Source organism: Glandiceps talaboti, chromosome 21, assembly GCF_964340395.1.
Source record: "Glandiceps talaboti chromosome 21, keGlaTala1.1, whole genome shotgun sequence".
NCBI lineage: Eukaryota > Metazoa > Hemichordata > Enteropneusta > Spengelidae > Glandiceps > Glandiceps talaboti.
In genome coordinates, this window is record NC_135569.1 from 3,015,487 (window position 1) to 3,028,073 (window position 12,587).

At 33.5% G+C, this 12,587-nt stretch overlaps 1 protein-coding gene across 1 annotated transcript; it reads right to left on the reverse strand.

Annotated features, from left to right (window-relative positions):
- Positions 1–497: 497 nt before the first annotated feature.
- LOC144451710 (allatostatin-A receptor-like) lies at positions 498–1,601 on the reverse strand. The gene is made up of 2 exons (XM_078142614.1): positions 1,300–1,601; positions 498–810 (listed from the first exon to the last, which is right to left on the reverse strand). The coding sequence occupies exons 1-2, from the start codon at positions 1,599–1,601 to the stop codon at positions 498–500; spliced, it is 615 nt and encodes a 204-aa protein (XP_077998740.1).
- Positions 1,602–12,587: the final 10,986 nt, after the last annotated feature.

Below are 12,587 nucleotides of genomic sequence, written 5' to 3' on the forward strand. Positions count from 1 at the left end.
GTTCATGTACAGTACTCATACTCCTGTGTTTATATAAAACTTACCTCGGCAATAACAATATTTAAGTGTGGACATGTGTCCTGTAAAATTACAGTTAGTTAAAGTAAGAATTCAATCTCCATTTATTTCACTAATTGGTACACTAATTGATATGCAAGAGACGATTCAATGACAGTAGCACACGGCTAAGGTTCTGTTGAAGCATCAAGTATGTAACAGGCTATGTTAGTAAATGTGATAACATAATTATAATATTGATATCTGTATAGAATAGGGAACTTGCAATCCAGACTATATGGGATTATCTGTGGTTATTGTAATACCTAATATAGAGCTACCAATAAAAAAACCCTCCTACAATTGTCAGGGTAACTATGAATTGATCATTCGTGGTTGCAAACAATGTAACAGTATTGTTTACCCTACCGATTCATTAGCATTTATTATCACATTTCCCATGATGCAACATTCAACATGGCGGGTTTGGAAGTTCCCTATTAGCTGCATTTGACTAAACTGACGTACGCCGCTCTCATGTTATTATTGAATACATTATATATTATCGGATTTATAACAGAATTGAGATATAACATCATACGACTGATATCCAGAGCTACTTTGTAGCATGCATCTGGAATAACAACATTGTAGAGATTTAGTAAATCTATCGTTCTGAATGGTCCAACACAAATAAGGTATACCAGAACAGTTACTGCTAGCATCACTACAAGCTTTCTTCTGGCTTTTTCTGGATATTTGTCACATGTTCTGTGTCCATTTTCTGCCCTCTCAAATCGAACTTCAGCTGCTCTAATTTTAACAAGCATGTGACAATAAAGTAATACGAACACAGGTATCATACACAGGAATAATATATCGTCAAATTTACCGTAGTTATTGAAAATGTCGCATTTCCAGCCTTCAGGCGGACAATTAAAACAGAATGAAATGACTTCCGGAAGAGAGTCCTTATGGGAATCAGGCCACCGGACCGTCCACGTCCGTACTTCTGGTAAATACAGATATGGCAACGAATAAATAGACGTTAATATCCACAGGACTAGGGTTATTTTCACAGCTTTAGAATATGAATGATACGTCCGCATTCTCATTGGCCAACACACGGCAAAATATCTCTCCAAGGTAAACACAAAAATTAAGAAGCACGATAGATTTTGCATCATTCGCGGGAGATAGTAAAATATTTTGCAGCCGGCGTTTCCAATGGGGGTAAAATCATCCCTTACAGGTATGTTGTCGGCAGTCATATAAAGGATAAATTTTGGTGGCACAACTGACAGCAGAAATATTGTATCCACAATGGCTAGATTCACAAGAAAATAATTAGTTATAGTTCTCATTTTGCGACGACGAAGAAGAACTATGACAGTTATCATATTACCAAGAAATCCAACAGCGAAGATAATTGGCATCACTATGGTTACAATTATTATACTTTCTTTGGAATAAAGGAAATATTTCAGTTCGTCTTCTGTCACATTTAGGACAGATTCACTGCCTGTCAGAGTTTCATTTTCTTCGACCTGAACAGTCTTCGCTACCATAGTTACTTCATTGAAACGTCTTGTTATCATGGTCATGGCGAACGTTGATGACGAATGGCAGCCAGGAACTGGAAGTGAAGATAAAGTCATTAAGAGGTGTAACATGCAGGAACATCATGCTGCCTTGGAATCACAGTGAAATCGTAAACAAGCACTTTCTTTAATTTCAGTATCCAAGCAAAATGGTTTCACACAAAGTATGAAACACAAGCAGGACTTTTTTAACTTTCACTTTAGTACAAGTCTTAAGATTACGCCTCTAGCGCTACTGAACCTTACCAGTTCAGTTGTGCTGATAATCATCTCTGAAAGAGTTCTTATCTTTTTATTTATACTGAAACAGTAATATAAGCTTCCACATTTAAACTATTGACCATAGGTGGCTCAATTTACCTCGTATAATCATGTGATTTGAAACCGATCGTTATTTTCTTTCCACTCTGTGTACTACCAGTAAGATTACAGTAATTTGTACTATTTCTTTTCGCTTTCTCTGTTTTGTGCTCTCTTGCCTTTCAGTGTCCCTTTCTCTGTCTGTTTGTATTATGTATAACTACATAAAAATTGGATAAAAGTGTCACACACACCTGTATATGTAAGCATGAAATATATTTCTATATATTTTCTCATATAAAATGGCCACATCGTAAAATTGTAAATCAGAACTAAGGTTTCACTATTATAAAGTCAGACGTTGTATGTTATTTCCTCTATTCACAAAACACATTGGGATTAAGATTCTATTCCCTGTGCCGGCCATTGAGACATTCTGATAAATACATTGCAATTGCAGAGCATCAATGAACTCATTACCGCCATCCCTCAAATGTATAAATTCAAGAAAATCATTCAAAGAACTAAGAAATCACATCGTATCTAAGACCTAAGGGCTTGTTTGTTTTGTATGTAACTTAGTGTATATATTTCTTACAGAAAACTTGTTTTCAGATGTTTTTGTTTTATTTTTATTTTCTGTTTTGTAGTTTATATGTTGTGTGTCTGGGCCATTGGATTAAGACTAGTTCCACTGAACTATTTCCATGGCCCTCACCAGGGAGGGTGACCATGCAATACTAAATTATATTTTTTGTCATGTGCACTTTCCCAGTCTAAGTTCTGTCATTCTTTTTGGTGAAAATAAAATGAGTTATATTGGCTTTAATTCTTTGGTTATATTCAAAGTTCTACAGTCACCATGGCAAATGCTTAGTAAGAAGCTTAAGTCGTCTTGTGCAATGCTTTTTTAAGGAGACATTGTTGTATTCGGTTATATTATTGGTGATGTTGGCAAGTGGAAACATTTTAACATTTAATAAATGACAAACTGTCTGTCTGTAAAGTAATACTAGGAGCAGAGATTTACTGTAAATAACGTATGAATTTCCTATGTTTTGTGTCTCATAAAATATCATTTAATTATTCAAGAAAAGGGAAATAAACAGAAAGTCTACAGAACCTAATCAAAACAAAATAAATTTATGTCAAAATATTTAGTCGTCCACGCTATTTTAATTTGAATTTGGGTTCAACAATGAATATAATAGTGCCTGGAGGTATGTATGTATGTATGTATGTATGTATGTATGTATGTATGTATGAGCGTGTATGTATGTATGTATGTATGTATGTATGTATGTATGTATGTATGTATGTATGTATGTATGTGTGTGTGTGTGTGTCTATTTTAATGTACCTTTGTCTATTTTTATCCTTATGTTTCTCCCTAACTAATTATATATACATGTACTTTACCACTAATTCTGTGTATGTCTAACTGCCCATTTTCGTCTCGTACTTGCTTCGTATGGCATATGATTGTTAGTGGTTTCCTTTCTCAACAGCACAATTACCATGTTTACGATTTGAAATTCAATATAATGTAAAAGTAAATTGCTGAATGTTTGTTGTGTGGTTGATTAACCTTCTTAAACAAAAATCATAAACACTACAAATTGTTTGGATAATGCTGTAGACAGTTCAGCCAAATCCCATCTCAATTTCAACACGCCTATTTGCGTTTTGTCATTGCCAGTGTACCTCTCATCTCACTTAAACATCTGAATCTGTGTGATCACTAAACTCAGAATTCGAATTTCAGAAATGTTCAGGTATCACGAATCTAAACAAATGGTTATCTACTTACCAACGCCACGATTGGAAACACAGGACAACAATGTATGGGTGGCAATGTAAAGATACTCCCTAGTTTAGTATAAAAAAGAGGCAAATTTGATCTCGTGCGACCAAAAGTGGTTGTGGGATTAAAGGTTGGACATCCTTTAATTTAAGGTTACTTTAACAGATAATAATCTCTGAACTGCATGTAACGAGAATAGTATGTCATCACTTTGGAATTTGTAATTATCATAAAGGTGTTGTAACAAGTGTCATGGGACTAGATCTATATGTTAGTTGATAAACGTTTTTAGGCCATTTCCTGATAAAACAGATGACATTTTCAAGTTTGACGCCAACGTCAATTTAATCATCAAAATATCCTTGAGGCAAGCAAATTATCAATAACTTTAATGCAAAGGCTTTGGGACTACATTTTGTATAAGGTGATCTCCTAGGAGTGGAATGTGACATTGGGGCTATTTTCGGTGTGACTAAGCAATCTGAAGGACATTTCTGTATTCTTTGAAGTGTTACAAAACAACCTTCTTTCTTTTACTTATTTCCTCTTGTTATGTTACCATGACATGTATTTCCTATTTACCATATACATCCGCCGGACAGAAGGAGATCAAATCAGGCAGTCGTAATTTGTCTGATGAAAAGCTGTATAAAATCTGTAGTACATGTAAAGTATAAGATTATCTCATTGGGATAATCTCAAACAACATTTCAAGAACAATAATGACGTACTCAAAATATACCCTTTCTCACGCCTATGGTGAGACACATAGAAGTGGATATGTTCACACGCTAGGCGTGCTATGCATTGCTGTAGTACATACATCAGATATTGCACACACCGACAAGCTAGCAAAACAATTAATCCTTTACTCATTTATCATATGTACACGATTACTTCCACTTGGAGCACAGAAATAGCAAACTTCAAACCCAACAGTAATTGTAAACCATAATATGAGAACTGAAATTGAACTCGTAAGTTAGTTACAGGATATTTTTATCGGCTAAGTCTTGTTATATTCTTGTAACTATTTTTATATGTTATTTGTGCATTACGTATTAACCATCCATCCCTGCACGGTATTTATGTATTAACCTTTATACCCTTGTATATTTATGTAGTAATCATACTATCCTTGTATGTTATTATGTATTAACCAGCCTATGCTCGTATAATATTTTTATATTTAATTTAAACAAAGTAATATTTCAGCAGTGTGCATGGTAAAACTGACAACTAATCAGACGCAGACATTAATACACAGTCCATTTAGTGTACTGGGAAAGGTTAAGAAGAATATTAAATGTGATTAGAAACGGGACTTAAAATAGAAAATATTCATTAGTTTGTCAGCATTGTCTTCATTCAGTCTTTTTAGAGAAAGAATTCAAATTAAAGTGTTTTGTGTCCCAAGAAGCGCCTCAATACTCAATTGTCGGATTCTGTATCATTAAAAAAAAGACAATTCTGTAGACTAGAAACACGTAGAGGTGCATGCATCTCTTTGTTCATTCCTTTCACAGGCTGCCATTTATATTCTTTCGATATATTAGTGTTTGCCAATTACTGATGTGTTTTTTTATTTGTATGGTCTGTTTTGATGTATAGTACTTGTCATCATGTTTTCCTTACTGTTAGTGCAATTTCATGTAAAACATGTGATGAAGAGTAATAATAAATGCACAAACAAACAAACAAACAAACAAACAAACAAACAAACAAACAAACAAACAAACAAACAAACAAATAAATAAATAGATAAATGATTGAATAAATAAATAAATAAATAAATACAAGAAAGACAAAATTCAAATTTACGAATTATAAGAAGCAATGCTTCTTAAACTGTATGACTTAATATATTCAGCTTTGATTGTCAGTTTGTCTATTGTGTTGATTAAGTTATTATAAAGTAATTAATTGAATCTATCTTATAATGAATATTTGGAATATGACTAACCATGATCAACAAACTCAGCTTCCGTGCACTGTCCTACTGACTGTTTTAGTTTACTGTTAGCATTCTTTGCAGTAAATCTTATCATCGTAACAAAATGTGACAGCTCAGAGAGATATTGTTTCCTAGTCAACATCTGTCAAGGGACAACGGGTCATTTACCCTGAGGAAGATTATACATTAATATAACTTGACAACCAATATGTTCCTAGCATTATGATGACGAGTTATACTAGAAACAGAACTGTACTTTGACAGGATGGATGCACCGTCAGTACAGTGTCAAACAGAAACGTGTATCTCTGACTGTGGGGCTTAAAATGACAATCTATATTGTAAATTCAATACATCATAATGTATTTAGATGGACATATAGATGTACCTCGTGCTGGAAAGGGTGTTACATGATATAGTTGTCCCAATACTGGTATTACCTTTCTAGTCACATAACGACACCTAAACTTCATTGTCTTTGAATATTTCCCAGCTACCCTAGACAATTTCCTACAATTGACTTTAATTTACCCATGAGACATCAGAGGTATTATCCGTTAACACACGTATACTAGACTATAGACCCTGGAGTGAATGTACATTCTAAGGTGCATGGCTCGACGATAGCTGGGCATCATATCATAGAGGTATACAGTATACTTCCATTCGGTTCTTGGCAAGAACGAATATGATCGAGTAAATAAGTGTCGTGCAATAAACCTATATACTGAGAAGCTAACGAGAAAATCAGAAATTCTTTTCATGTATGGGTGAATGTGGTGACAGTAACTACTTAGGAGCAAAATTACACCTATGTATAACTTGATGCGTGAAGTAATATCTAAACTAGTTAGTCTTCACACTTGGCCAAATACGTGTATTACTAATTAGGCTTTCCATATGTATGCAATGGCAACGTGATTGAACTATATAAAACACGTCCAAACATCTATAATTCCCTTGATACGTCCACAACCCATTCATATCGCCAAGGTGATTCTGAGATCTGTCCTTTGAGGTGTATTCTGTCTAACAAAAATCTATTAATGGACTTCGCTGGACATAACACTTTTCCATTTACGGCTATCTCTACTACCTACCGGGAAACTAATTACTTGCTTAGAAGCCTTGCAGACATCCTCTAGGGTCATTCTATGCTTACAAATAAAGTTATGCTGCACGTACATGTCGGAGTGGGTAATGATTTCATGATGAAGATGTGGAATGGGTAATATACCTCGTAATATATCTTAATTATACTTAATATATATTCATTAATACCAAATAAATGGTCAAAAGGGTAATTATGCTAAAGAAGTGTTAACTATCCAATATATGATAAAGCAGCACTATACAGGTACACACAATGCATGGTCTTCGTGTCACACACTCGATGAATGTTATCTATTCATTACAAGGCAGTGCCCTAAGGCTTCAATAAACCTGTGTGGCAAACTATCTGAAACAGATAGTGTAATACATATTTCATTACGTCATTTTTTATAGAATTTTTGAATAATACTATTTTATGTGCAGCGTCGAATAAATTCAATATAAGCAATATTTGTAATATTGTCACATTTTATGACTAACATATCTTTACAGAGATTCTACACTACTAATATCATGGTTCCACATCAATCAAAAATATAATTCACGTAGTAATAATAAAATGCTAAATTTAGGGCTTATTTTTTGAAATTTCACATTTTCAATCGAAAGTCAAAATCATAACATGATAACTCCAATATGATAGTGCTCAAGATATACATATAATGGAGATAACGTTGACGTAACTACTAATGTATACAATATAATTAATTTATGAAGTAATGCTCTATGCCATATCAATGTAGCATTTTAATTAAACAAAATTCATTTATTAATTAATGTTCATAAACTTTGTTGACAGCAGAAAATATGGACATCTAGACTTCGACAGATGTTAGAGATAATCTTATGTAGTTTACGATATGTAATGTTCCATACTTAACGACATAAAAGTGACATGCTAATCAATGTAAGATTGTCGTGTGTCTTTGGCACTCTAAAATCGAGCGACAATTTTTTTGATTATGATAATTATGAATGTGAAACCCCAAGGAGAAAAGGTGGCTGACGACACTCTTATAATGACAAAGAATGTCATTTGTAGGTAGACAATACAGAAATCTAGTCTTCTGTCTATCATATCATTACGCATTACTATTTGGGCAAATCCTGACATCTGTCAGAGTTGCTCATGTCTTTTGCTGTCAATTAAAGTACAAACAACAAATATTGAATTTCACCTAATCATTGATTGCAACAGATTGCGTTATTGTTTGAAATGTTTCAAAATATTTAGTTATATATTTTTTAGAGAATATAGAACTGTTAGTAACAGACAATATTATATGATCAAAACCTTGGCAGACTATATTGCAGAAGGTATATCTGAACAATTATCTTTGTTCTATTGATGTTTACAAGTACACATGATCAAATGGAACACGTGTCTTATAACCAGACGAATGTTCTTTTCTGAGTTATTCTCCAATGTACTTCTTTAATTTTTCGTTGATTAGTAAATTGTGATTTAAATCAAGTTAATACGAATAATATTCGTTAGACCTACAAACCTGCAGAATATTGATCTTCTGCGGTCACTAGTTCGTCCTTTTATCAACAAGCCGCGCAATTAGTCCTCTACTGGCGACGACTAAATCACTATTACCTTACTCATAATGTCCACTGGTATTTGCAACAATTCAAACTGAAGTATTTCTATGCCACCCAGAGTATACACATGTGAGTATTTGCACAGCTTAAATGAAAGTTTAAAGCAATTTAAAAGTGAACCATAGTGGGAATTGTATTGTCCACAAGCCTTAGGACCAACTCAGGATTCCATAGAAATACATGCATTTCATCGATTGGCAAAATCACGTAAATGGAAGCGGTAGATGCGGGAAAAGGAACCTTTTAGTACTTTAAAATGGGTGATTACTGTGTGCAAATAATACCATAAAGAATGTACTATAATTCTTTTTTTCTTATGTACGTATTTGAATAATGCTAGGTAATGTTTCAGCACAATTTTAAAGTAACACTATGATATATGAATAAATTACAATCGATATACATTTGGAAAGACGAGAGTTTCATTATAATTGTAAATGTCTATTCAGGAAGAATTCAGTAGATGTATTTGTCACTGTACATTAACTCCATTTTACATTAACCTTAGAAGTGTAGCATTCATTTTATAACTTACTTTCTATTCATTCGCAATCGATTGAACTTTTCGTTGCTATTAAATTTTCATTTACAAGAGAGGTGCAGAACATTTGCAAGGGTTCCAGTCATACAATTTTACGTTCGTTCGTTTCAAAGTGGATAAATACAAGTGCGCTTTAATCTTTTTCTGATAAGACTACCAAATTGTAGTCTTTATAAGCTATCTTACACTATATTCATGTTTATTTGTAAGGTTTTGCACGTACGAAGCTGTTTTCAGGCGTCTTGATACCTGGTAATTTAACATTACAACATGTATAACGACGTGTTTTATCACCACTTCGCAATTTTATTTCAAATGTCACAAAATAAAGTCTATAGAAATCATATTTTTGTTATTCAGCAACTGTTTTTTATATACGCATCTCACAGAGGTGTACTTTGTGATAGAATAGGTCTACAAATTACGGGTAAAGGGACGACTTTGGTACGTCATTGGATAATGTTGAAGAGGATATATATGTTGTATACCCAATGACACTATGGGACAATTTAGCATTGGCAATACTAAAACTGATCAATAGGTTTGTTTGGATAGGGTGTTGCACTTGATTTTTGCATAACATTATGATGACATAAAAACATTGTACACTTTTATCCATCTTTATATACTAATATAGGGTTTTAGTCGTAAGATAGTATTAACTGTGGTGACAGCAAATGTACACATTACAATTGAATATTCTTACTACACAAAGGGTAATCGTTGGGTTAGTGATGAAACAACTTGCCTCTAACTACAGCAAACCTAATCTGAGTTTCATTGCATTTTCCAAATTTGTTATAATAAGTCGACTGTCGTTTAGTTTAACGCATTCACTAACACAAACACACATTTCCTATATACGTCCGAAAATGTATAGCTTTCGCTCTATCCAAGGCCACAAACATTAACACAATGCGATTTTTTTTCAACAACCCTTTAAAAGGAGTTGTTTATCGTTTCTTAACCTTTATCAACTACATTAAGGTTTTGTACCAAACTCAACCTCTTTGTTGTTTTATACATGCAATGTTATGTCTACAGATTTAAGTAGAATTAAGTTTTATCATCAAAGTGTCTATTTATATTTTAGTTGTAAATGTTATACGTTATCAACCATTTTCAGTTTGGGCGTACAAGCTGTATTATCTGGTACCATTAACCCGGGAATATACCGACTAAACGACTAAACAAATTATAGCTTAAATAAACCAACAACAAAGAACAAAAACCGTGAAAAACAACGTTTGTCTATATATTGGGTGCACTTTTCACCTTGGGCAATTGTGACGTCATCAACCTTGACTATATGTGTTATTTCGTGATGACGTAGGCGAATGATAAATGGTAACAGTGTGTACGGGGCATGTTTTAATTAGTCCCTATATTTACATGCAGACTCGATAAAATCGTTTTCATAAACAGATGCCATATGTGTCTCTTTTTAGTGGTGAATGCGAGGGCCGTGACCTGCAGTGCAAGCAATGTACTTCAGACATAAACTGATTCTATAGCAACCTCGAGCTCAGAAAACGTCAGCTACTCGAGTATAAGTTTGCCAGATATAACAGATTGCAAAATTGTCATGGTTATATTTATTCAGTAAATCACCTATATTTAATATTACACACGCGTCAGGCTACACACGGCAGACACATCTTTTTGTACACTAGATATGTTGTAATTTTTACCCTTTTTAAGGAGTTTTTAGAGTCTGTGTTTTTGTATATCGTATCCTTTAATAACGCTTTTAATAATAATAATAATAATAATCACAATAATTTATATTGACACCAACGTTCATGCTTTGTTTTCTTGATGAATGTTTACATATGCCTAATAGCTAACTAGGGTCTGAAACATCATTATTAATTTATACCAATGTCATCCATAATTCAAATGATATCTTAATACTTGGCAAAACCCCCTAGTTTAATATAACATACACCACAATATTTCCATTTGTTGATACAAGCGATTAAATTACTGGAGAAATCTATCAATATTGGATTCAATGAACATATTTCATAACACGTAGAATTCTCTCAGTATGAGTTGCTATTCATGATTTGCCTGCATCCGATATATTGTTAATAACATGATCCGGGTATATAAAATATATTCATTGCATTTGTGACTATAAATTTCATATAGGAAATGTGATGTCATTTTTGGCATTAATTTGCTTGAAAGTAATACTGCATCAAATGGAAATTGAAGGCATGGAAGTGACTCATGCACAGCAAGAAGTTAATAGAAGTTGAGCAATGTCTTATATTATATCGGATATTCGTGAACTGTTTAGTAAAACAATTTTAGTATACATGTAAAGCTGAAAACTATGGCTCTGTAACTGCAACAAAATATAAATCTAAGCAGCCATTTGCAGTAGTGTTCACTGAACAGAATATCTAGGGTAATAACCGCTATAGTTTGGGCAATAATCACAATACATAGGTTAATGACCACAGCACCAAGGGTAATAATCACAATACCTAGTGTAGCAACCATGACAAATGTTATTACATAGAGTAATAACCACCTAGGGTAATAACCACAATACATAGGGTATTAACCACAATACCTAGTGTAGCAACCATAGCAAATGTTATTACATAGGGTAATAACCATAATACATAGGGTAATAACCACCTAGGATAATAACTACTACAACACATAGAGTAATAATCACAATACCTAGGTAACACCTATTACAATACATAGGGTAATAACATCCTAGGGTAATAACTACAATACATAGCGTAATAACCACTACAATGCCTAGGGTATTGTAATCATTGCATTCAGAATTCTGCTGTGACGTACAACAGTTTCCATGCCATGTTCTTTTGAATCAACATACCTTTCGCTATTTTTACACAAAAAAATAACTCCTATCCATTTAGCTGGTAGGCTGTGTATCGAGAATAATAATTACACAGTTCAATGAAGGCGTAACAAGCCTAGAGCTTAGCTGGATTTTGTTGAATGGGAATAGAGTAAAATACAATGTCATATTATTAGTCTACATGTGTATCAATCTAACCTCAAAGGTGCTCCTATTCAAAGTGCATGTTTATCAGTCATATCACGAAACGTGTGCTTAAACTAATTTACTTGTTCATGTCTTATGAGAAATGAAGGCGGCTTCAATAGTTTCTTTCATTTGTGATCAAACGTCTGCTACCACATTAGACCTCTGTCTGCTACTACATGAGATCTCATGGTGAATGGTGATATATAAGAATTGTTGTAATGTGACTCTAAAGCTACCCGAGTTGTTTTAACCTTTCCCTGTCTAATTTGTTGAGGAAGATGTGACCAAAATATAATATTAATGAGGTAATTTGCATACATACAGATTTTGAAATATAAACCTTTGTATGGTGGGGAAATTCTTTTCTGTCCAATCATCGTATACATGGCTTGATTCTTCGAAGGAGACTGACAATTTAAAATCCGATTAGATATGATAGTTGTCACTTTTGACACAAAAACGTACGCAGACACGCTCCCGATTATATTGTGATTATATATGTAGACTTTAAGACACCGCACTAAGAACTTTCATTAGTTTGCAAATCCATGAGGTACTGTCCAGAAAACAACAAGGGACTCTTAAGGATTGTCTAATAAACTCTCGATGCAATATTCATGTCTTAAGATGAC